At 37.7% G+C, this 27697-nt stretch overlaps 2 protein-coding genes across 9 annotated transcripts in view; both read right to left on the bottom strand.

Moving 5' to 3' along the window:
• Window positions 1-912: 912 nt before the first annotated feature.
• Spink14 (serine peptidase inhibitor Kazal type 14 (putative)) lies at window positions 913-5431 on the bottom strand. Its single transcript, XM_048811876.1, has 5 exons — window positions 5420-5431; window positions 4603-4744; window positions 3709-3752; window positions 1928-2064; window positions 913-958 (listed from the first exon to the last, which is right to left on the bottom strand). Exons 1-5 carry the CDS (start codon window positions 5429-5431, stop codon window positions 913-915), a joined length of 381 nt encoding a protein of 126 aa, XP_048667833.1.
• A 13994-nt stretch (window positions 5432-19425) lies between these two features.
• The window catches only part of Spink5 (serine peptidase inhibitor Kazal type 5), a 175680-nt gene continuing 167408 nt past the window's right edge, over window positions 19426-27697 (bottom strand). For all 8 annotated transcript variants that reach the window (XM_048811756.1, XM_048811753.1, XM_048811751.1 and 5 more), the window contains 3 exons: window positions 26366-26496; window positions 23276-23363; window positions 19426-20178 (listed from right to left, as the gene is read on the bottom strand). In XM_048811756.1, the coding sequence (XP_048667713.1) occupies window positions 20170-20178; window positions 23276-23363; window positions 26366-26496 (228 nt within the window). In that variant the 3' untranslated portion in view covers window positions 19426-20169. The remainder of the gene's footprint in view (window positions 20179-23275; window positions 23364-26365; window positions 26497-27697) is intronic.

Here is a 27697-nt window from a genome sequence, read left to right as displayed (position 1 = left end):
AACCCTAGAGAGCATGGAGAAGCAGAATAGCTGCAGTTTCCCAGGCCTGAACAGAGAGCTGCTAAGAGGGAGAGTGCACATCAGTGCATAGTAGTCTGCTCAGAGGAAGCATAACTGAGAGAAAAATGTTTCTATCCTTCAGAGGTTAAAAGTGTCTAGAGTATTTAAGAAAAATGACCAACAGGACATTCATAAATTCCGACAACATAGGCTTCCTTTTGTGGAGGTGAGTGGCGCTGGTCAAGATACCGTGTCTTGTTGATCTGTGCTGAACATGTATAAATGCCTCTGCATCCAGGCTGAATCTAAATGTGAGGAGACTTAATGAGGAATTTGAAGAAGCTGGGCAACAGAATTGACCAAGCAAAGCACAGTGCTCTGTAAGTTTTAGTGTTTCTTTTAAATGCCAAAGAAGTATAGAAAACATTTTGTCACATTCCAGAGAAGACAACCCAGAGGCTTTACACAGATTACATCACTGTTCACAGGATTAGAGAGCTGATTAATCCCAATGGTTGTCTTTGACTCGCGGCTCAATTGTTCAATTTATTCTGCTTCTAAAATTTGAGATGCAGATCTGAGATCCAAGTCAAATAAGACTTTCAGAAAAGTTTTATTTATTTATTTATTTGCAAATCTGGAGTTGGAACCCATGGCCTCCAGCATGCAAGGAAAGCACTCCACCAAGGAACTACAGAAAAGCTCAGAAAAGTTTATTAGGGAAAATATGGGAAACAGTTAATCAATGAGAGAAAAGGGCCCACAGATGGAACCTCGAGATACCCAAGATACCAGCTGCAAGCTCAGCAGGGGCAGATGTCTGTCACCAAGAACAGAAATAACGCAGGGATAAGGTTGAAGAGGATTGTTGTGATGGACAGAGAGGTTACCTTCTTCCATATCAGAGCCCATTCAGCACCTTCTATCATGGTAAAACTTTATTCTTCCATGAGATTTCCTAAGAGTTGCAATAAACATTCCATTAATAGACAGTCAAATCCACAAAAATACTTTAAAAAATTATCTAGCACCTTTATTTTGTATTCAAGAAATTAAAATCCAGAGTATAATTGGAACTGACTAAAGACAAAAGCCAAATTATTGGATTTCCTACCCAATCATGTTTCCAGGATTCAAAGATGCCACTGTTGTGAGTTAGTATGACATATGCTATAGTATTTTTGAAAACAAGCTGTTAAATCAGGCCTGAGTTTGTGCTGTGTGAAGCATACCAGCCCTCACCTATTGGTCAATATTCTCCTTCTTTGGTTGAATTATTCATGAGCAGAATGATCTGGGGTTCGCACATTCCTGTCATTGTCCCTGTATAAAATTACAAATCCATTGTTGGGATGAGGGCTCCAGTCTGTTGCCATAAGGAAAGATTTTGCCCCTTCAAAATGCCCTGGCTCCTGTAGGCATCGAATCTGAAACCATTGTGATGTGAGATTTCAGTGTCTAGTCACAGACTTCATGTCATGTAAATGCAAAAGTCTAAATACTTAATCATATGTGAAGGACCCAAATGTTGAAGTTGCCTCATCCTAGTTTAGCGTTTCAAACACATAGGAGGTGGAAGATATGGAAGAGAAGGTGAAACTATAATTTGTCTTAAAATCAAAGAATTTGGGAACTTGAAGGGATATTTCAGAACTTTAAGTAGAAATCAGTCAACTACCATATAGAAATGTGAGGGCTCAGAAACAGAAAGAACCCAAGGAACACTGCTCAGTACAATATGTCTGCTTTCTACTCCAGTGGACTGTCTCGTAGCACATGTTCTCCTTCTGAGTGGAGGCTGATGGCTATCTGCAGAAACCAGAGCAAACCCCTGGCTTCAACGATGGGGTACTTGACAAGAAAGGTAGATGGCAATTGGTATGAATGATCACAGCCACAGTTGTCTTTTTTCCTGAGAAGTACTCACAAGCTCTCAAGACACAAGATGCAGGGATTGTCATAGGTTACAAAATTGTTGCCACAGATGGGTTGTTTTAACTCAGGGCATGGATCAGGTCTTTGACTGAACCGACTCAAGTTCATTTTCTTATGAGAACATTTGATCTGAAATTGAGTTGAAAAGAATGATTCAATGAGAGCCATGCTCAGACAGGTGCACCACGTTTGGACTTTCTTAGGAAAATCTAAGCAGTCTCATTACCGTATTCTGGTCTCAAAAAGAACTCTCACAGGCTCCATTTACACAAGCAATAGAATGAGAACCTATGCGTATCCCACTGAATAACCACGTGATACCCTTGTTAGGATCTCCTTGGTAACTGAGACCTGGTATGCTCTAATGGGTTGGGGAAGTGGATAAATATAAAGGTATCTGGGACATTGATCTGCTCTCTCAGTGTCCCTTATACCCATACTACCAGACTAGGAAATATTCTTAGACATTTTCTAAGTCACTCAGCTAAGGAAACTGAAGCCCAATAGTTAAAAAAGACATTTCACTGGAAAACTACAACTTAATTTAAAATATTTATTTTATCCAATTTTATCCACTGTGAGAACATTCAGTGCTGTCTTCTATCACAAAGATTCTAAAATGTGAAATCATTTAAAATAAGCTCCCTGATTTTGTAGGGAAACCTGAAAACAAGAAGAGGCATTCTCAACAGGGGCTGGACCCCAGGTGTTGTGATTACTTGCAAGTTCTTCCCTGGACACAGCCAGCGTCATTGAAAGCTTGGAGCTTGAAGATAGTGGTCTCAGGGACCAGGGACTGTCGGTAACATGAGATTGGTACAGATAAAGCACCATATGTACAAGGTAGAGAGAGGATAGGACTGGGAATTTGGAGACAAAGGAGTAATGCTTGAGCTCAGAAGCTCCACTTCCTCTTTTATCTAATACTATCATCATGGCGAGGCCACAACCATCACTAACTAATCCCTCTACTTCCTCTCTCTCCATTTTCTATAGTTTCAGTATCTAAATATTAGTTGAATACTTGTATTCCATTGATTACAATTCTTTTATTGTACTTCATTTTTCTTTTAAAAACAAAAAAACTTTCTTATTAGAAGCTAAATCATCCCATGAGATCAAAATCCTCCCAACTCGTCCAACCTTCCTTATAACCACCTAGCTTTTTAACATTTTAGGATTTTTTTTCAGTTGTTCCTTGTCTTTTAGGTTGTTCTGACCACCTAACCAAGCATATTTTTGCTCTCAGACAAGTTGCAAACATAACTGGAGGCCCAGTTCAGAGGTCTTGTTCTTTCACATGTTCCTCCATCCCTACTCCCACATTGTTTTCTCTATTTACAACCTGCATAGCCATCATGTGAGCCATCTAAAGACATTCATTTAGGGACATTCACTCCAGATGCTCCCTCCACCAGACAGTGAGCTCCTTAAGAGCAGGAACCATGGTAGTGCCCAAGTCTATGGGTCTTAAGAACCTGTCACCCTGTCACCTGCCAATTGTTGACACGCCTAAACATTCTCAGGCACTAGGGGGGATTTATTGGTGTACATATGAAGAAACTCTGATTTGGTTCCCAGTTTGGATCACTCTGCTTTGGGCTCCTCTAGCAGCAGTGTGCCTCCCAGCCTCATATGAAGAGAACTTTAAGAATATCATTGATGATCTTGTTGCAGTAAAGTTTCAAATGGCAATTCAAAAGAAAAAAAAAAAAAAAAAAAAAACCATCTCAGATTAGAATCTCAGTCCTGAGAAATCTAGTGAACAATTACCTTCAAAATTCCATGTGGTGGCCACCATTGTCGAGGGCCTGAAACTAGAGAATACATGAAAATAGTTACAGAATCTAGTTCCTGGTAAATCACAGCTTACTCTGTTGGAAAAATAAAATAGTTCTGATGTATTACAAAGGAAGCTTTCAATAATCAAAAACACTATTTCATTTATACATGTATTCATTCATTAAAATACTACTATCTCTCATAATCAGTGGTATTACATCAATGCATCGTTGCTCCTATAAAAGTTGCCAGCCCAAAACACCAAAGTTCTTTATTGTTTGTTTGTTTTTTAACTAACACTTATTAGCCTGTACTTGAGAGGATTCAGAGCAGGTAGACAATAAAGTAAAGAAATAAGGTATGCTGGAATTCTGTGATCATTTGGCTGATTTTAGATATGTGAAAAACTGAGATCTTTGTTCTAGAGGCTAGATCTCTTTATGATTCCTCACCCTGACTTCATGATCCCCTTGAAAACAACATTTTCAAAAGTTCTAGATTTTTGAGATGTGCTGTGGTCTAGGCATACTGCCAGTCATTTTTACATGGTACCTCACTAAATTACCCAAGCCCTCCTATCTCTGTGAATTAGCCTTCAAAATTTGCATCTAATAGACAGGAAAACTAAGGTACCTAATCATTGACCTAGAGTCGTTTGGTCTGCCCCCGCCCCTGTGTGGTGTGTGTGTGTGTGTGTGTGTGTGTGTGTTTGTATATGTGTGTATATGCATATGTTATATATATAATATTTCATATATAATACATATATTTATGTCAATGATCCAATGAAACAATTTTTTAATTTAAAATATTGTCTTTCAGATTACAATATCAAAGCACACAAATCAGCCTTACAATTCTGCCAGGATCAGCCAAATTACTCACTTAAAACTGATACAAATATATCCAATTGAAGAACAAAAGAGAGCAGAGTACTCGGAAAAATTTGGCCATTTTTCCTCTCGGCCTGTTCTTGGACAGATGCTCTGAGATATTGCCTCAGGCTGTAGCTCTCCGTTACAATCACCTAATCGAAAATAATCAGAATATTACAGATATTGAAATAAACATCCCTCTCCAGTTAGTCCATTATCTCTGCAGCACACTCCATTTGGAAATCCTATTACCTCAAGAACAAATGCTTAGGAGAAGAGAAATCTTGAATAACCATCATAAGGACTAAAAAATAGAGCTCAGAGACAGACCTGGGAATGTTCAGAAAACAGAAGGCACTCTGTGCACCATTGTATTATTTTAGTGTGGAAGTACTTCAGTACTTCATTACTTCCTTCAGTACTTTCCTTGAAAAGGAAACTCCTTTCCTGGAGTTTCACCCACATTCATTTTTCGAGAGAATACTAAAAATTGTGTCTTCAAGACAACAGTGCCTCCACAGAGGAAATAGATCTGTATTTGTTCATGAAGCAGAGAATAGCTCTCTGGATCAAAACAAAGATCCCTGATATTGCAGGCCAGGTGGATTGTGCTGGGAATCTTCTGACTTGACCGCTAAACTCCTGGGACATTCTAAGAAACTGTAGAGGAAGAGAAAACATTCGGTGCCATCTCACAGGGGGCCCCATGTCTATTTTAATTTGGACACACAGAGGGAAAAGAAATTGAACAAATTTTCTCTCAGGAACAATCTCCTATAGCATTTTTGACTTGAGACAATTGAGATCCACAGGTTCTGGGGTCTGACCAAGACCGCCATTAACTCTCTCTGTATTCCTAGTCCTGCAACAGTGACCTGGTTCTCCCTGTGTCCTTTAATTCTCTGCTCTGCAATAGGTGTCAGAAGGTAATTTATATAAACTTGTTTTTTATATACTCTGGTGGGATATGGGTTATATAAAACATTACAATGTCTCCATAAAACTGCATTCCCCAGGATGGTTGGAAGTTTCTGGCACAATGTCCCAGACTGCCTACTCTGCTCTGAGACAATCTAAGACACCATGGACTTGCTAAGCACACCCACATTTCTTCCTGAAATATTCCCTAGATTCCTGAAGTAATAAAGAACCAACAGAAACAACCAGAGATCTAAAGCACCAAGCAAGAAGCCCCTCTCTTTCCCCATCCCTCATGCAAACAGCTAACCCACCTTACAGGAGAAAAGCCCGTGGAATGTAGGTGCCCTTTGTGATTAGTGCTACTCCTTCAAGGTGCATGTCTTAGGACCTCAGGAGAGGACAGAGTAGATGCTTAGGAGAGAGAAGGCACCCAGGCATCATGTGCTGGTCTGAATAGGCCCTGGGAGGTCCACCATTCAGGTTGAATCTGGTCAAACATTAGCATGGGGTATTGAGGAAGATTTGAGGAGGGTGAAAACGCATCACTGGAAAGGGCAGTCCTTAGTATCAAGCCAAGAGAAGAGGCAATCTAACTGTGAAGGAACATGCCCCATCAGAAAGAGCTCAGCAGAATAACATTACATGTTTTACAAGAATAACTTTTTGTTTTTAGATTTATTTTATCTTTTTATTCTAATTTGTCATTTATGACATCAGAATGCATTACAATTCATATTATGCATATAAAGTTCAATTTTTCATATATCTGGTTGTATGCAAAGTGTATTTACACCACTTGTGTCTTCATACATATTCTTAGGGTAATGATGTCCATCTCATTCCACCATCTTTTGTACACTCCTTGCCCCCACCTTTCCTCTCCCTTCCCTTTGCCCTATCTAGAGTTCATCTAATCTTCTCATGCTCCCACTCCCAATCCCATTATGAATCACCTTCCTTATATTAGAGAAAACATTTGGCATTTGGTTTTTTGAGATTGACTAACTTCACTTAGCATTGTATTCTCCAACTCCATCTACTTACTTGCAAATGTCATGATTTTATTCTCTTTTAATGCCAAGTGATATTCTATTATGTATGAATACCACATTTTCTTTATCTACTGATGGACATCTAGGTTGGTTCCATAATTTAGCTATTGTGAATTGTGCTGCAATAAACATTGATGTGGCTGTGTCCCTGTAGTATGCTGTTTTTAAGTCCTTTGGGTATAAACCTAGGAGGGGGATATCTGGGTCAAATGGTGGTTACATTCCCGTTTTCCAAGGAATCTCCATACTGCTTTCCACATTGGCTGCACCAATTTGCAGTCCCACCAGCAATGTATGAGTGTGCCTTTTCCCCCACATCCTCGCCAACACTTATTTGTTGTTTGAATTCTTAATAGCTGCCATTCTGATTGGAGTGAGATGAAATCTTAGAGTAGCTTTGATTTGCATTTCTCTAATTGCTAGAGGTATTGAACATTTTTTCATATATTTGTTGATTGATTGTATATCACCTTCTGAGAAGTGTCTCTCCAGTTCCTTGGCCCATTTATTTATTGAGTTATTTGTTTTTTGGTGTTTAGCTTTTTGAGTTCTTTATATACCCCAGAGATTAGTGTTCTTTCTGATGTGTGAGGGGTAAAAATTTGCTCCCAAGCTGTAGACTCTCTATTCACCTCACTGATTGTTTCTTTTGCTGAGAAGAAGCTTTTTAGTTTCAATCTATTCCATTTATTAATTCTTGATTTTAATTCTTGAACTATAGGATCCTTATTAAGGAGGTAGGGACCTAATTTGATATGATGGAGATTTGGACCTACTTTTTCTTCTTTTAGACGCAGTTTCTCTGGTTTAATTCTTAGGTCCTTGATCCACTTTGATTTTTGTGTATGGTGAGAGATAAGGGTTTAATTTCATTTTGTTGCATATGGATTTCCAGTTTTCCCAGCACCATTTGTTGAAGAGGCTATCTTTTCTCCAATGCATATTTTTGGCACCTTTGTCTAATATAAGATAACTGTAATTATGTGTGTTAGTCTCTGTGTCCTCTATTCTACCAGTCTATTTTGGTGCCAATACCATGCTGTTTTTGCTACTATTACTCTGTTGTATAGAATAACTAGTACCTTTAATCGAAATGAAAATGTGTAGAAACAACTGAGGCAAAGAAGGAATTTGCAGTGATGCATGAAATCTATGGTTGCTGTTTGCAGTGGGTGTAGCCTTGTTCCTGTAGCATCCTGAGCTTTTGCTTAGGCCTTAGCTTCAGCAACTTCATTTTAAAACTTCAGTTTGAAACCTGCAGTCTCACCAGGAACACCTAATGGAGCCCTCCAGTATGGCCCTTGGGCCCAAACAAGTGACTTCTCCCCACCCTGACAAGCTCAGAGTAAAGTCTCTGTCATGCTGTCCTCGCCCTGATAAAGGGGAAAGGCAAGAAAATCAGGGTGGGGACCACCAGACCAGATGTTTTAACACCAAGGCAAATTACATCACTGAGAAATCCAGTGGCAGCTGATAGGGATTAAAAGGGTGGTCAGAAACCCCCAAATTTAGTATAAATGATGGAGACATTCAGCCAGCTGACACTGATGCCCTCATGATGGAGAGCCTGATGAGGACCTGAACTGACATCCCAACTCTTCTCATCATTTGCTGCCGCAGTCTGGCTGGGCACAAAATAACCGAGCCACCACAAAAGCCTTGTAGATTCGAACAGCAACTCTTTATTCCCGAACTCTCACCGGCACTCTGCCCACACTTTTCGTGAACACCCTGTCTCCACTCAGCTCCGCGCACCAATTCTCCCAGAACCCCAGGAGAACTCAACGGGAACTCCAAAGGAGTGGGTGCCTGAGGCAGCAGGATCCGCCCTAATCCTGGAGCTGCCCTATTCCCAGCAGGATCCACCCCAAACCCAGAGCCACCCTAATCCCTGAGCAGGGTCACCTTTCAACCCAAAATGCCATGCGTCATTCCTATTTGGCTATGGCTCTCAGCAATTTGCCTGATCCTCTGTTATCTTCCTCATGGCTCTCAAACTCTATAGCCACATCTTGACCCTGGTGAGTGCTGCAACTTCTCCCTACAACCCTCTCTTGAACCAGCTGTCAGTTCCACTCCAGGAGAAGCCTGCCTTGGTTTCTGATCTGATTACCATGGTCTGAGTGAGTGTGCATCTGCTGGACTTAAAGTCTAAGACTTGAGACTTTTGATCTGACACTTGAGCTTAGCATGCAGAGGGAATGTCTGTCATGAGCCTGTGATGATTAAGTGTGTTTGCAGTGCTTAGACTTAATCTAGAATTGTTTACTATGGATTGATTATGTCTATTGCAGTGCCTAGCATTAAGGGTTGTCATTTTATTGATTAAGAACCTATAGAGTGATATTGTATTGAGTGATTTGAGTGAATAAAGCATTGAAAAGGGCAGAAGTGTGTGCACATTCTTTATTTCTCCCCCTCGACTGCCATTGCACCTTTTGCCATCACAACGGTATGTTATCAAAGCTGAGTTTCTTCTGTCATTTTTGGCCTCTGCTTTTCTTTCTGTAAAGACAAAATTTTCTTTTGTAGTGGAAATACATGTTCACTTAGAAAATTTGGAAAATAGAAATAGATACAAAGTCTTACAAGTCAGAGATCAGTGTTAAATATATATTGAATTATATTTTTCCAATTTAAAAATATATACATACACCCATATAAAGATATATTTATTCTCATATTCTATCAAATTTTTGTAGCCTATATAGTTTGCTGCACTTTTTTATTTAGATATATACTATTGTATTTTCTTGGTTTCAGATAGAGTCATAGAACATGAATTTAGACGCTTGATGACATATTCTGTTATATATATTAATTATAATTATTGCTTAATTGTTACTGATTTTAGTGATTCCAATTTTTCATCATTATTAAAATATTGGATAATAAATTTCTTATATCAGTTAATGTATCTCTTATTTTATTTTAATAAATACCTATAAATGAACCTACTGGAGACTTGGAGAAGAAACCTAAAATATGAAAAAGATAGTTTTACTTAATTTGCAGGCTCTATATTTGTGATCTAATGTGAAATATTTTGAAAACATCCTGTCCTATTCCTGAGTGACAATCATTTGTTCCCCAGTGCATATAGGAAGAGACACTCCACTGTGGAATGCAGTTTCTGGATCAGAAAGAGAAGACCTGGCCATAACATTTTTGTCAACATGGAAAATAGCTTCTTTCCTTGGAACCAGAGAATTTTCCCATGTGTACTACATGGCATTCACATGTTCTTAATAAGGTGTTCTTTTTTTAATATTTATTTTTTAGTTTTTGGCGGACACAACATTTTTGTTTGTATGTGGTGCTGAGGATCAAACCTGGGCCGCATGCATGCCAGGCGAGCGCGCTACCGCTTGAGCCACATCCCCAGCCCCTAATAAGGTGTTCTTAATTGAGTTAACATTTAAATAGCATAGAAAGCAAACTGACCCAGATCAGCCACCGGTAAATAACTAAGAAGTCCTTAAAGTGAGGCCCTGATTGTAAGCTCACCCAGGCTTCACCATCTTCTGCTTTCTTCAGGTTGTGTACCATTTCAAAGACTTCCTTGCTTCTTTCCACTTCTCTTTGGGACAACAAATCCTGTCCAAAATAACAATAGGATGTCTAAGGTGCAAGGGCTCTGGCAAGGGTCCACAACTAACTCTGGGCGCACACTTCTTCACTGTACCCTGATCAGCATGCATCTGACCAGAGGGCCCTGCTTCCCCCCCATAGTATCTGATACAAATGGGTAATAAACACACGTACATACATCCACAGTCACAACTGCCACAAAGAAGCTTTACCTTTGAAACAGCAGAGGAAAAAAATGTTTGTTTTCAACCTGCAGATTGCAATTCTGCAGATTGGTTGTAAAGCTTATTGCACAACTCCTTAAAAATAAACTATAATAAAATGAAATAGACTATAGAATAGGAATTGCAATACAACTTGAACTGTGTGTGTTTGAGTGTGTGTGTCTCAAAGTGGTGAGATAAAACATCTTTTTGAAAGAAAACAGTGGATCACAGTTTTAAAGTCCCTTGACCAAATCTTTAAAGTCCCTAGAAGAATAATTTTTTTTTATCTGAAATCTGTATATTCTTCTAAGGAGAAAGTAAGTTTATTTCCATTCCTAGACTAACTCCTTCCTCAAGGAGACAAAAATTCTCTCCTGAAAGCTTCCCATCTCTCTTAAGAAGAAATTTATTTACTTTCATGTTTTCAGGGGAGACCTTCCAGGCAGGCCAAAATAAAACAGAACAAACAAAATACCCTTACATGGACTGTTGGTTTTAATGCACTGGAAATGACCATTTCTGTGAGGACTTAAGAATCCTTGCTCTCCCCAGCCTTCAAATTGAAGGATAAAGGAAAATAATCAACTTGTCTCTTATTATTTGTTTTGTTTCCTTTTCCTACAATGACAGCAATGCTGTAATGAATCTAGCTTTCTACTTTCTCATCCCATAGTGGTCCCCCTGTCTACTTGCTTAGTTGTTGCTTGCCTCAAAGAAAACTAATATCCACGGTGGCAGAACAGTGGGTGATAAATAGCAATCACCCAGACTGAGCATCAGCCTTTCTTTTCCTTGCTTCCTGGGGCATTGACTTCTTCTGTCTCACTAAGACCAGTCACCAGCCTAGAATTTGTGTCTCTACAAAGAAACAGCTGATGCATATGTATCTACAAGAGGTGTGCAGATCACTAGGGTGTACAGAGGACTTACAGCACCCTAGGAGAGTACCCTTGACTCTTTGCAATGCTGGGCTGAACATGGCAACACAGACCTCTCTTAATATTGGTTTCTCTGTTTCCACTTGTCCAAAATATTCTTTCCAAAATATTCTTTTCTTCGCATATGTTAAATCTTCCACCACATCTGATTTTGCAGCTTTTTGTTTTTCTTGTACAAAAACTTTTACTTCTACACATTGCCCTGATTTAGCATCAATGACCAATTGTCTCTAAAATGTTTTATTCTCAGTTGACAATCATATTTCATTATTTCTAGAGTCCTGGGCCATGGGTTCTTAATTGTAGAAACTTGATGATGGACACATAAATACATTTATTAATGTATTTTCTCTACTTCTGTATGCATTAAAGTTTTTCATAATAAATTTTTGTACTGCTTATGTGACAATGAGCAGAACCAAGTAAATAGTAGTAAAATTTCATTTATGAAGAGATGATTTCTCACCAAGCAAAAATTAAATCCTCTAAAACTTAAAACTGAAACTCATACTGAGTTGTCATTACTCTTGGAAGCAGCCACTGTGTTGGACTTTCTGTGGCTCCATTGGCCTGGAAGGCTTGAATCTCACAAATGCTATTCCATCTGACTTTACCAAACAGTTCTGAAGCTTAATCAAATGAAGCGATTGTACATAACAATGTATTATAAATAAGAGAAGGGGAAAGTCCAGTACACTGTACTATTTTAAGTAAAAGTTGCCCTATGTTTGGGGCATCTTGGTTTCCTAGTGGCAAAACATGAGCTAAAGCCAAGGGGAAGGTAGTTGAGGGGCAAGGAGAGGGCTGAATGGAAATCTCAGACCTGAACAGTACTTGCTATTGCACTTGGTGGAAAATTTTCCAAAGGGCTAGAAAATTGGAGAAAAGACAGAGGACACACATGAAGAAAGATCTTGTTTCTATGAATATTCACTCTACAGCTTAGCTGAGATTTGAGATTTTATCACAGTGAATTCTAAATACTGCTAAGTTCACTAGACACTGTTTGGAGACTTGTACCTCCTCAGGATGCTGCCAAACACAAATCTCTCTCTTTCAAATTGTGGCCAAAAAAAAAAAAAAAAAAGAAGTGAGATTTTCCCTCTTAACACATTGTTCAGGGTACAGTACTATTAACTGTAAGTCCAACATTTTACACAAATCTGTAGAGCTTTTTATTTTGAATGACTGAGACTCTATACCCATCGAGCAACCCCTCCATCTTCCTGTCCTCATGGTTCCTGCCCCCATTCTCTATTCTGTTTCTATGAATTTGACTATTTTAGATTCCTCATACAGGTGGAAACATGCAGTGTTTGTCCATTTGTGTTTGGCATATTTCACTTAGTATAACATCCTCAAGGAACATCCATGTTGTGATATACGACATTTTCATAAGTGATATTCAATTACATGTATATATGTACCACATTTTCTTTATCATTCATCTGTGTGCAGACATTTAGGTAGTTTTCATTTTTTGACTATTGTGAATAATGATGAACTGAACATCACAGTGCAATTATCTCTTCGAGATCCTGATTTCATTTCTTTTGAACATGTACCCAGGAGTGGGACTGCTGGATCATATCGTAGTTCCATTTTTAATTATTTCCTTTTTTATTTTTCTGTACTAGGGATTAAACCCAGGGGTACTTCATCTCTGAGCCACATCCCCAGATCTTTTTATTTTTTATTTAGAGGCAGGGTCTTGTTAAGTTGCTTAGGGCCTCTCTAAGTTGCTGAGGCTGACTTTGAACTTGCAATCCTCCTGTCTCAGCCTCTCGAGTTGCTGGGATTACAGGCATGCACCACTGTGTCTGATCTATTTTTAATTTTTTGAAGAATCTCTATTTTAGTTCCATTATGATTGCTTCATATTATATTCTCGTGACCAGTACACAGGATTCCAACTTCTACACGCTCTTGAAACTTGCCTTTTGTTTTTCAATAATATCTATATTATCAGGTTTGAAGTGATTCTTATGTCAGAAACCCAGCTAGCTGCTGTTACCTCTTTTGATGTCTGGATGGAGAAGGAAGTGGAATTTTCTTTTGGACTCTTCAATATATATGTAGGACCTAGCAATTATCCTTTGTGAACTCAAATTGTCAATAGTTCATTTTAAGGACCTTGACAACAGCACTTCTGACAACTTTGTCACTTAACATTCTTGGAGCAAAGTGGATGCAGAGATGAGAACTTCATAGTTGGCAACTTTATTATAGCCATGCTAGATTTCTTTCATGTAATTCAAGGCATTAATTTTCTTTTCATCATTAATCCCATTGCTACACACTGCAAGTGTACTTCCTTCTCCCACATATTCTGCATATATGGGATTGAACTATTCCCCAAATGAACAGAAGTGCATATTTCTTTATCTAATGAACAGTTTTCTAGGATTACTGAATATAATTTACATTCCTTTTTTTTCTGAAAACATAGACAATTCATTTAGAAAAAACATAAACCTGGGTCTGGGAGAGGCGCAAGGACAGGACTTCATAATCCATTAACCTGTGTTTGTTGATTTAGACCCACTTGGATATGCAGGAAATCACATTCCCATCAGTGTCAGTATCCTTGTGTATTATAAGATGTTGGAAATATCATCTCAGATTTTCTTCTATGTCTGTGAATTCAGTATTTTATTAACTGAAAATAAAGACATTTTTCCTGATCAAGATCTTTATCAAATATATATCATATATTTAGCTAACCAAAACCAATTAATTAGTTGAAAGTAAGCATAATATTAATTACAAAAACATGCCTCACCACATATTTTTCTGGGCTTATGCTGCTTGCTCTTTGCATTCTTCTTTAACTGCAATTTCCACTATTTTTTTTCATGAATGTAGGCTTCCTCAGCAGGGGAGGTGATTTTATTCTATAAATACATATTTCATGTAACTAGTTTTGTTTCCAGAAATTCCAAATTTGTACCAGGAAGAGAATGTAGAATTGCTAAGTTCTTTGAAAAATAATACTCCTCCCTCTTCCTTGTAAGCTTTATGTTATTGACCAGAACCCAAACCATCTATCCTAAAACAACTCTTCTTTTAAAATCCTTACTTTAAATGTCTGAATGTACTCAACAACTTTTAAAGAGAAATTGATCCATACTTAATATTGTTCCATATCAGAGATATAGACAAGAACATTAAGCTCTCTTCTGGAGAAGTCTGATGAGAAAGATACTCATAAATAAGCAGCTACAAAATAGTGACAGCTGATAATTTGGGTGTAAGAATGGGGTATTGTGGGAACATAAAAATGCAGTAAATTATTCACATCCAAAGGAGAAAAGATTATGGAAAGCTTCTAGAGTAAAAGCTTGTCTAGTAAAGAGGTAAAAAAATAATTAGTCCATAGTTTGGAGGGTGAACCTTGCAAGATGGAAGGAATAAAGGAAGGAAGAGGACCAGGGTGAACAGAGAAGATCTTCAGGCTGAGGATGCAGCTCAGCTGGAGAGCAATTGTGAAGCAAGATGTTGGTTTTGGTCCACTGTGACACACATACCCATACACGTGCGTGCACACACTTACGCGCACGTGTGTACACACACACCACACACACACAAAAAAATGGGTAGGAAATGATATATGGGAACATGTTCAAGAAAATTATTACACTGTGAAAGGGAGAAAGACAACACAGATTTGAAGTTTGAGGTGAACAGAGGCCTAGTGTGTCAGGAAAAGTTTGAAGTCCATCTTGGGAATTGCGAAGCTACTTAAAGGTTTTAAGCATATATGGGACACTTATCTATGAGTCTTTCTCTGTTCATTCTTTATGACTGAAAAACATTTATAGCCATATATTATTTAGATAGCACTTTTCATTTCAATAGGGATCAATCAAAATGGATTTGTGTGCCAGGATGGTGTCATGGAGGAAATAAAGCACTCTGTTTTGCTTCTTTTCTAGAAGTTTATGATATCATGCATCACTAGTAAAGTCCACAGAGATGTTATTTGAGAACACATTTAGAATCTAACTGGATAAGATATGAGAACTTCCTTGATCAGAGTCAAGAACATCACAAATCATAGTAGAAAAAGAATAGCATATTATTTGGCTTGGGCTGCAATAACAATATACAACATTTGGGTGGCTTAAACCACAGGAATTTACTTTCTTATACTTCAGGATATTAAAAGTCCAAGATTAGGGAGACAGCAAATTCAGATTTTGGCAAGGGCTCTTCCTTTTTATTTTTTTCTTTATTCACATGAGCTTTCCTCTGTGCACAAGCAGAGATTCCTGGTGTCTCTCACACTTTATTAGAAGGACAGTAATGCTGTCAGACTAGGGCCTCACTTTTTAAATTCATTTAGCCTGAATGTTATGGTTTAAATGTGAAGTGTCCCACAAAAGCTCATGTGTGAGACAATGTAAGGTTTGAAGGAGAACTGATTAGGTTGTGAAAGCCTTAAACTAATTAGTGAATTGATTCCTGATGGGATTAACCTAGTGGTAACTGGAGACAGGTGGTGTGTGGCTGGAGGAGGTGGGGCATTGGCAGAGTGGCTATGAGGTGTATATTTATACCTGATTGTGGGGTCAGTCTCTGATTTCTGATCATCATGTGAGCTGCTTCCCTCTGCCACACTCTTCTACTATGATGCTCTGTCTCACTTTGAGCCCGGAGGAATAGAGCCAGCCTTCTATAGACTCAGACCTCTGAAACCATCATGAGGCCTCAAATAAACTGTTTCTCCTCTACAATTGTTCTGGTTGAGTCCTTAAGTCCCCAAAGATAAAAAGCTGACTAAAACACTGAATTACTTCCCTAATCTAATTACAGTCACATTGGGGGGTTCCAATTTCAACCTGTAAATTTTGAGGGAACACAGTTCAGTCCATAATATAACACATCAGATTGGGGGACACATGCAAGACTTGCCCTGTGCTTCTCTCAGTTTTAAGCAGGTTAAGTATTTATAAATATCAACTTGTATTATTTTCTACTATCACTATCCTAGAATAAGAAAAGTTTTTAGTGTTTAAGGGAATGGAGAGGGGCAAAGAGAAGACAATTTACCAAAATAAAGGACAAGAGACAGATGTTTGTTCATTACTGAGTTGGTTTACACCCCAGAAACTAGAGCCCCACAGACCAAATTTAACTTGCCACTTTCTTTTGTAAATATAAGCTTTTCCAATATGCTTAGGACCAGGAGAGTTTAGGATTTGGGATATTTTTAGATTTAGGAATATTTTCATATATGCATATATATATGTATATATACATATGTATTGTGTATAATATATACACAAATATTCTCAAACATAAATGTGAGATTTTTATGTCTATTATATATAAATGTATACATACATTTATATTCATATATATGCAAATATTCTCTATATATTAAGTATATATATGGTTGGGGATGTGTGTGTGTGTGTGTGTGTGTGTATATATATATATATATATATATATATATATATATATATATATATATATACAGCTATGCCACACTCTTCTACTATGATGCTCTGTCTCACTTTGAGCCTGGAGGAAATAGAGCCAGCCTATGCAGTTCTCCATAGCTGCATATATACATATATATATATATATATATATATATATATAGAGAGAGAGAGAGAGAGAGAGAGAGAGAGAGAGAAGGGAGCGGGGAAAGATAAATATCTTGGGGATAAGATTTAAGCCTAAACACTAAATTCATTTATGTTTCATATATAGCTTGTACACATAAGTCAAAGGCAATTTTATTTAATGTTTTGAATAATTTTGTACATGAAGCAAATTTTTATACTGTGGAATTTTCCACTTGCTGTATCATGTCAGTGCTCAAAACTTTTGGAATTTTGCAGCATTTAGAATTTCAGATTTTTGTATTAGCAATGCTCAATCTACATATTTTTATTAAAATAGAGTTGGATTTTTTTACATAATATAAATACATTTATTTACATTTATGTATACAATACCAGCATTTGTTACTGCATCCTCTGGTGGGGAGGAATCTTCTGTTCTCACATGGTGAAAGACAGATGGTCAAGCAAGTCAAATGCTATGGAAAGACTCTTTCACAAGGGCTTTAATCCCATTCACAAATGGAGCCTTTATGAAGGCTCTATACTTGCTATGGTTGAGATATGGTGTCCCCCAAAAGCTGATCATCATGTGAGCAAGAAAGATTAGAGGAGAGATGATTAAGAGAACTTTAACCTAATGAATGCATTAATCCACTGATAGGGATCAACTGGGTGGTAACTGTAGGCAGGTAGGGAGGTGGGTCACTAGAAACATGCTTTGGAGGTTTATAATTTGTGCATGGTGAGCAGAGCTCTTTTTGCTTCCTGATTGCCATATCCTGAACAAGAAGTAACTCCAAGCCCAGAGGAATGGAGTTGACTATCTATGGACTGACACCTTCTCTGAAACTGTTAGAAGTGAATAAACTTTTTCTCCTCTTAAAAATACAAAAGCATTGAATAGTTGTGACAGAAAATATATATTCCATAAAAATCAAAATATTTTCTAACTGGCTCCTTACAGAAAATGTTTGCCAATCCATATTCTACATAGGTCCTCTCCTTGGGTGTTTCTGAAGCTTTGAGAAAGACAGGAAGACTCCAGGAGAGTTCATCATATAAGAAAATAAAGAGATTGAAAGGGATAGATCTCTGAAAAATCCATATTCTGAAAAATAGTCTAAAGTATCAATTATCCTTTGTCATATCCTAGAATTTAGAATTTTAGGGCTGGTTTGTGAAGCTTTAGGGATATGGGTCTGCTTTTCATTTTCCTTCCAATCAGGATGTAACTCAAGAAGTAACTCCAAAAGTAGTTTCATTGACATTTCATGCAGCTAATTTTTGTTGTGATCATTTTGACATAGATGGCATTTTCATGTATCTCTAGTTTAGTGTATCTAAAACGAAATCAACTTGAGGACTCTTACAAATCCAAAATAATGTGTTCAGCACATTCATACTTTTAACCTTGATCTTGTGCCTCACTCTCCCTTCAATTTTATTTTCCTTTGTTCCCACCCTGTTCCTGATCTCTTTATCTCCACCTTGCTCCTGTCACCCTGTGGTCCCTGGAACTCTGCCCTCCCTGTGTCTCATTCTATTCCAGACCCCACTGCCTCCACTCCACTCTGTCTCTCACCACATTCTTTCGTGGGGACCCAGGATGATTGCCCGGGGTTGGTTAATTCTTGAGGGCAGAATATTAAAGTTTTGTACATATTACATAAGAATAATAAGAGAAATGAAAAGGGTTTCTTGTTTAGATATCAATAACATATGAAATGACATGACAAAACATCAGCTCCTCAACAAAAACCTTATTAGTCATGAAGAGTTCCTAGATTTCCTAGATATGAACAGGAAGGGGATGCAGCCTCCTATGCCATAGAATCTTTAAACCAAATCTTGGAATTGTGAAAGAAAACAGTTCCAACATTGTATTCTCATTTTTTTCTGAAATAACCCCATATTTTTCATACTTGAAAAATGATTAATAGTCCATAGGGAAAAAATAAACCAACATAGGGATCGATGGATTTTCATTCAGTTACAAAAGATAAAGATCACAGAATCCTGTTATAATTGGCCTAGTGGATGGAGGTTTCACTTTTTAAAAGAGCAAAGGAAAATATACAAAATTAACTCTCCAAATACAAATAGGTTAGTAACACCAGGCACAGTTCGGAGGCTGAGAATGCCTTGGGCCATGAAGGGTTCTCTCAAGTTTTCTTCCTCTGGAATGTGTTCAGCACCAGCCCAAAATCTTCAGGTGAACCAGGCCCGGAGGTAGACCATGAAACAGATTCTGAGAATGAGTTTCAGCACAAAGGCAGGAGTCCACACATCATTTCATTCCACCAATACCTAATCCTTGGTTCCTCCTTTCCTCATTTCCCATGCCTGTTAGCTTCAGCCCTTGGACTGTGGTTGGTCCAAATAGAGATGTACTTAACGTGTCAAATTCACACCTATACCAAAGACTTTGCAAGTTAAAGAGTTTATGTTAGTTACATTAAGAGCTTTGGTATATGGGACTACATAAAATACATTATTTAAAATTAAATTTATTCATTTCTTTTGTAGCTCTAGAAAATTTGAAAGCATGGATATGGCTTGTACTGTTTTATTGGAGATTGCTACTCTGGGGACTTGCACATATGGGTAATCATTTCCTTAGTCTTTCCCAGATTATGGGTACAAAGCACCCATATATGGAATTGAGAAATTATTCATTAGTTCGCTAGTTCACTGGATGGCTTTACGTAACTGAGAGATAGTTATGCTCTTCATGAAAATGTAGGAGCCAAATAGGAGAACTGGTATTGTAGTAGGCAGCTTTATATACTGCTGGATGCATAGGGGTCCACACTGCCTTCTCCCTACCGAGGCACTCCTTCCCAACTATGACAGCAACTTGAACATAAAGAAAATGAGTAGTCTGTCTACCAGTGAGTTTATTAGCAAGACAAAAGGGTAGAGTTTATCCAGCTTCTGTAAAAAATTTTTTTAAAAAAGGTTCCTTTTATCTTAGGCAGTGACAAAGAAATCCCCCAAAGGGTGTTCTGCGGAGTCTACTTTTATTAAACAGGCAGTTGGACAGACAACACTGTGATCAGGGCATTTCAGAGCACAGACCAGGTGGGGATTTCTGTGTGCTCTAAGACCACAGTGTCTAGGAGGAAAGAGATGGAAAAAGACTGAAAATCAGTGGGTCCAGTCCCAACAACTCTGCATTGTTTTCTACAGTAAATAAGAAGAACTCTGAAGCATTCTTTATATATACAGATGACGAAGGTAGGAGGTTCAGAATTTAGGGCATATTTTTTCCCTCATTGCATCCACCAATCCTTGAATCATTTGTCCTGGAAGAGAAGATGGGAAGGTCAGATGATAGAAGTCAGGGACACTGCAGAGAACTGAACTGTACACAGCTGTACTTTAATCAGAGATTCCTGCACTCTGCTAAGAATTAACAATTTATAGTTCTTTTCACATTTTATCCAGTGTTTTCCTATGAATATCGTTTGAGCTCCTAGCATGTTTGAACTCCTGTTGAGGTAGATAATACAGAAATGAATATAGCTTAACTCTGCTCTTGATTACATGTGACCTTCGTGATGATAAAAAAGGTAGGTGTCATTAACACTATTTCATAGTTGAGGAAATTGGGCTTCAGATCTTAGTGGCTTACTAAATTCTCAGATTAGGTCATGTTGAATCCAATGCCTGTGATATTAATGCTCTTCTATTACAGTTTGTTTTGTACCTTTAGAATAGAATCAGCTATACTCCTTTCCTGGCTTACCTGTTTTCAAACACTGTTGAACTCAAAATTTAAAACATTAATCAAAATTAAAAAAAAAAATTAAAAGGGGGTGAAGGCCTAAGACTGTCCTTCTTGGTAACTGCATGTCATCAGCTACTACCATCATGGCAAGAGCAGTTAAGTCATTCCAAACTTAACTATTTATTTCAGTACCTACACATCAGCTTAACAAGATTTCCTTTGGTTTGAAAGGGACAAGCTGTGGTCTTGTCAAATCTTTGATAATATGTCATAACGTTGAGAATAGTTATTTATTCATCTCATAAAATTATATTTGTATTTTCCTTTATGTGGGAACTTTTGGGTCCAGCTGCCATAGATGGGTCATGGTCCAACAGTGCTCAGATGACTAACATGGCTGTATATTCCCTGATGGTTGGAACCTATTGCCTGATATAGCAAATCTGAAATAAGATCTTCTTTACAGTGACTGTTTTTCAGAATCTCCTGATGACTAAGGAATCATGACAGGGAATGGATTATGAAGTCAGAAGACACACACTTGACTCAAGATTTGCACTGAGTAACTTGGATAAATGGCAGAGTTTCTCCCAGGTTGGTTTTCTATAAGACGGGGAAGGTGACAATTCCTGCTCTAATCATAAGAATGGTATGAAGATGCAAAAGGGAAAATGCATTTGCAACTCTAAAGAGCTACGTAAATCTTAGTAGTTTCTGTATAATAGAAATCACAACTTAGATAGTAAGCAAATGTATGAGTTTCAGGATCCTCAACCTACTTTTTGAGAAAGTTGCCACTGCCTGGCATCATTTCATTCTTGGGATGCCAGACTCTCTTGGAGGATCTTCCACCCAGCAGTAAAGCTCAGGCAATAGGTTCTAACCTATATCTAACCCAGAATATACCACCATAATAAACAGCAGTGCAATACTGAGCCATGCCCATCTGTACCACCTGTACCCAAGATCACTCTAAACCACACAGAGGGAGATGAAACTGCACCCATATCCAGGAAACCTTCTGGTACAGAAATTTGTTTCACAAAAGAACACTATAAAAATTTTCCTGTCATTAATAACACCAGCTGTGGAACTCTAGTGGAAAGGAAATACCCAGAAATTAAAGGAAACAACTACTCTCCAAAGCCCTGGGTGCCGACCCCCTGACAAGATTCTTCATTATTTGAAAAAAATATATATATATCTTGTAAGTGTAACCTTAAGGCAAGCTCCTCCTGAAGTAGTTTTTGTCAAGTCACCCACACAGGATGCTTGTTACAGGGAGGTGTGGTCTATCTGGCTGGAATAAAGATTATTTCCACCTCTTCTTTCTAAGATATATGTGAAGAGGTATGTTTGTGAGGAAGGAGAACAGTATATTCTGTCAATAAAATAGGATCAAAAATTTATATATGGAATAGATCAGAAAATAACATAGGAACTAGCCTTGTCTTTTATGGATGTCTAAAGATCCAACATAGATAATTGCCTGTCAAGTTACATGAGAAAGAAATAGAGGTTTCCTGGTTCTTGGTCTACTCTATTCTGCCTTCCCACTGCTATTGTGAGACCAGAAATACCTGATCACACTCCTAGTATTCCCAATTTCCCACATCAAGGCAATAAGGACTCATTTAGTGTTGCTTTCAAATCTAGCAGAATATTTTTAATTCCATTATTGCTAAAGCTTTTTGTGGCAGTGGCATGAAGTAAAGTCCATTGAAAAATAATATAGTTGTTAAATATAGTTTATTAAGATATTTTCATTTTGTTTGATGCAAATATTAAGTATAGTCACATTAAAATGTAATTAGTCGAATTATTTATTTATTTACATTAACTAAGCACTATGCCAGGGTCTTTTTCTAAATTTATACTTGGGACTATCTCTAAATTTATACTCTGGTCTTAGGTATAATAATGACAGTGATCATCATAATAAAAGTTGTTATTTGTGTTTTAGATGCTGTTCCATGTGTTTTAAAGACAGTGCTTAGTGATTATTTTCAATATTTCATTGAGATCTTTGGCTTACCGTATTTATGTGATTCACCAAAGGTATCATGCATGAAAAACATTAAAAACTTTCATTTGTGCCCATATTTATCTTCTAACTAAGTGTTTTCTCTTATTTGAATTTTTTTTTCCAGGTTATAAATCATTTTTCCTGGGGAAGAAACTTCTCAAATAAAGTTACCAGGGAGATCAAAGACAGTTATATGTGTTAAAATATCCTTGCAGGGATTTAAATGAAATGGGTCAATGTTCAAGGCTTGGGAAAATTAAATGCAGTGTAATATGAGAGGATATGAGCATTACATAGAAATGGCTGCAATCCAGCTCTGACCCTACCCCTATTCTCTGCTTCATCTTTTTCATGTGGATTATAGAGAATAAAAATTATCCTGCAAACCGTAATGTTAGATTGGAGACATTGCTCATAAAAATCTATTAACGAGTCAAGTAATGAGTCTAAAATGTAAACTGGTGTTATTATTCCTACATATTTCAATCATTATTTAATTATCTTCACAGTAAAAATATGACCAATTCTGGGGTTACCAGACGTAGTGTCACTTCTCTGGCCTGAGAAATTTCCATCACCCAGAACAAGAGGACAGAGGCAGACCAGCTGCTTCTAACACTCTGAGCAGGAAGTCCCGAGTACTCACAGATGCCTGTGCATCCACAGGGGCTTCTGGGATGCTGCTTTCCCCACACTTCCCTTCACTACGTATGTGTATATTCATTTGACGCATCCTAAAACAGAACAGAAGAAGATTCAAGAATCCTACATGATATATAAATAAGGATCAACGTAAGTAAAACTGAACATCAAAAACTGGAGTTAGAAGGGCCTGGGATCAAAACGCAACCATTCTCCAGGGTTCATCCTCTAGGTTCAGTCTCTCTTGCTCCAGATATCCTCTAGCCCTGAACCTACACTGTCACATTTCATCCACTAATACTCATAGAATTTCAGAATGTTGGACATCATCTACTCCACAGGTCATGATTTTGTAGATGGGAATATCAGATCCCAGAGAGAAGGCTGACTAAATTTATGTAATATGACTTGGGCCACAGAAAATATAACAAAGACACCATCAAACAGTCTGTACCTCATCATTTGAAATAATCTTAAAGAGTAGGAATTATAGTGCCTATCACTCAAGAAATATTATGAATCAAACATGGACTTGTTTGCCTCTGGGGTTGGAAACTGGTTGTCTAACAAGAAAGGGCACTTTGTCTTTGGATAGAATTTATGTTGAAATTTCTCCCCTACAACTTCTCTAACATCAGTGAAAAAAAATGGCCCCTCTTGTCTGGGATAACCTGAGTCTTCTCTTCTCTATAATATATATTCCCAGATTCTTTTGCCAAACAATACATCCTGAGGCATGCTTTATTAATATTTTCATCATGTAAGTTTCTGACTCTAAATCTCCCTTGAATAGAGGATCAATTTTTATGGGCCTATAGAGTTAATACAAAGTTTGATGAAATTATATAGATGATTTAATTCCTGATACTTGTAATGAAAAGGAATTGGAGGATTTCTGGACTGGGTGTACAGTATACACAACAACTTATCTCCTAGACGATAATATTCACTGCTTAAACAAGGCTTATTAACTCTAAATTCTGTAGGGTTCATAAATGGTTTATAAGTCACCCATAAGCCCATAGATGTTATGCATACAAGTCTCTCAAGTTACATCATTATTTTTCTATTCTTAAAAGCAGTAACTTTTTTATATTACCAAAGGAATCCTTGCTTCCACAAAGTTTTATTGAGCTACTGCTTTGGATATAACTGGAGTACAGTGAATAAATAATTTAAAAAACTATTTAGACCCAAATCAACAAGGCTAAGATGTTGTCTAATGTATTTCCTGGCTTTGTGACTTTTAATGAATTACCTGAACTCTCTAAACCTCTCTGAACAAAGATGCCAATACCCCTCCATAGCAGGTTATAGGGACTCCTTGACTGAATGTGAAGGTATTCTATCTACCATACCTTACATACTTACATATAGTTCCTAGAACACATAAGCACTTATATGCATAATTTATGTTTTTAAGTATGTGACCTGGGGATGTTTTTTTTTTCTTTTATGAGTTATTTTATTCAAAATAGAATAAATGCCAATTCAGATATTTTCTAGGGTTGAAAACCAGGATATCAAGGAGTTTCTTCCTTATATCCTGGACCTTGTTTGCAGTGTTGAAAGAAGGCCCGAGTAGTAATTGAACTGCAGTGTAAGTCTAGGGTGGCGTGGGATGGAAAAGCCAAACTCCATCACCATAGTTTCATTGAAAACTGGTCTACTGGAGCAAAGTTGAAACCAATAGTAAAAGCAATAAAATAGATTCCTTAAAATAAAAATATTTTCACATCTAATAGTTATTCTAAATAACCTGTGGAGTCAGCTGCTTAGAGAACTGTCTCTACTTTTTTAATGAAGATATCAAAGGAATGATGAGGCAATTTGGATTACACGGAGAGTAAGAAATTAGAATTAACCTAGACATCAGTATGCCATTTGCTCTGGGATTCCTTTTTTTTTTTTTTTTTTTTTGGTTCTGGTAATTGAACCCAGGGGCATTTAACCACATTCCAGCCTATTTATTTATTTATTTATTTATTTATATTTTGAGACAGGATCTCACTACGCTTCTTTGGTCCTCCCTAAGTTGTTGAGGCTGTGTTGAGAGCCACAGCGGAAGGGGCCCCAGCAAACTTCCAGCTGCCGGCTGATGATTGGCTCACAGCAGCCCCAGCAACATCTAGCTGATTGGCTCCTCTGCGGTGATGCTCATTGGGCTGTTTCCCTGCCCTTTCAGACCACGGAGCTGCTCATTGGGGGACTTTTTTGGCTCCGCCCACATGACCCAGCCAATCGGCCTCAAGAGCAGGAGGATTGTGGGAGGTGGAGAGAAGCTTGTGGGGGAGAGAGAGGCTTGTGGAAAGCCGGTGGTGGCAGTTGAGGCTCTGAGGGTTTTTCCTGAGAGGCTGTTTTGTTTGGCGTGTGTGGTTCTAAAAATAAAGTTAGTTTCTTTTGACAAGTGGCTCCTGATTGTGCCCAGCCAGACTGCGGCAAGGCTGGCCTTGAACTTGAGATCCTCCTGCCTCAGCCTCCTGAGCCACTGGGATTACAGGTGAGCATGAGACCTGGCAAGTTTTGCACTGTCTTTTGTATGGAACCACTTCCTTCAATAAGAAGGTTCACAGAAGGTGGGAAGTCAGTGACTCTCTTATAGCCATAGGACTTGTTTAGACATCATAGGTGAGGCTGACTCTACACAGCAGTGGTTCTCCACGCTTTCCTTAGCCATGTGCAGGACGGATGATGTCCATGCTCCCATGAGTATACGTGAGCTTATAGAGAAGCTCTGTAATGGCTGTAGCCAAACCCCTGTTTGTGTTCTCTTCTACTCAGTAAAGAATATAACAATATACGTAAGCAGTTTTATCAAAGAAATAGCAGTGAATCCTTTCTATTACATATAAGAAAGATGTGGAATTTTGAATTTTTTAACTGTTATGATTTATAAATGACTAAAATATTCCCCAACAGGGCTGGAGATATAGCTCAGTTGCTTGCACAAGGCCCTGAGTTCTATTCCCCAGCACCACACACACACACACACACACACACACACACCAACATGATGTGATATCAGTACACTAGTGTAGGTCAACACTATCGCTGGGCTGCTCTGGGAGTTTTGAGGTGCATCCTGCATACTTACAGGTTTTCATGACAGAGCATACAAGGGTTGTTATATGTTTGTCCATCATCACCACAGACAGGCTGTAAATCCTTTGGGCAAAGAAAACCCATCCTTGGCAGCACTCGATACTGTTTGCACATCTCGGAATCCTGAACAAACAAAGCATAAAGCAGACTTACTTAACAGCATTCAAAGAAAAGGACGGGTTTGGGAGCACATCCTGGTTTCCTTAATCACATCTGGGTAAATTATTAGGAACAGGACAGTGATACAAACTACATATTTATTTCACACCATATTAGACAGACTTAACCTCCTGGATTTGGCTTCTTTTAAGTATAAAAGACAACTTTCTAAACAAAGGAACCAAGGAGAACAAAACAATAAGAGCATAAATCCCATGAAGTACCAGGCATGGTAAGCTGTGCATGCCTAGGAAGAAAATTAGGATGTTAATCACACAAAAAATAACATCCACTTTTTAAAGGAAGGTGCTGTTAATGTACATCCTAGAAGGAAAAAAAAAAAACTCATAGCTAAATACTAGTTAATTGCATGGGTTTTTGAGACCTAGCTCTGCCACTAAGTAGAGAAGCAATTTATCTAGATTTTTTGAGCCTTAATTTCCTCACCTGAATAACAATAATAGTAGCTCTTACATTATTGATTTTGGAATTATATCAAGTAATGTATTTGAATGCATGCGTAATACAGAGTCTATTGCATTCCAAAAGCTCAGTAAATGTTAGTTATCAGTACATTTTCCATGGTAATCATTGTATTTTCAACAAAGAAGAAACATGTTTTTATAGTCTTTTGGAAGTATGAGTTGAACAATACTTAATGTGATAGCAAAAACAACAAAAATAATTTGATTATTCAGAAAAAAAAGTAAGACCAAAAGAAAAAGAATTAAAGGAGGGTGAACAGATTTGAAAACAAATAGGATGACAGAAGACAAATTTGATGGTGATTATAAATGTTACAAGACAGAAATGTCAAGCAGGAAGAACATGAAGGTCCTATTATCATTTATAAGAAATATACTTTAAGTATGAGGGAATTGGCAGGTTTAAACTACAAGAATGAGTCTTAAATCACTCATGACTGAAAGTCATGATACAATTTAGAAATGATTTAGAGTAAAGGACAGCAAAAATATAAACTATCCAGGGGCTGGGATTGTGGCTCAGCAGTAGAGCACTCCCCTAGCATGGGTGGGACCTGGGTTCGATCCTCAGCACCACATAAAAATAAAGGCATTGTGTTGTGTCCATCTACACCTAAAAATAATAAATATTTTATATATATATATATATATATATATATATATATATATATATATATATA

Source organism: Marmota marmota, unplaced genomic scaffold (genome assembly GCF_001458135.2).
Source record: "Marmota marmota marmota unplaced genomic scaffold, marMar, whole genome shotgun sequence".
NCBI lineage: Eukaryota > Metazoa > Chordata > Mammalia > Rodentia > Sciuridae > Marmota > Marmota marmota.
The sequence above is the reverse complement of the archived record's forward strand: the minus strand, read 5'-3'. Positions and strand labels throughout refer to the sequence as shown.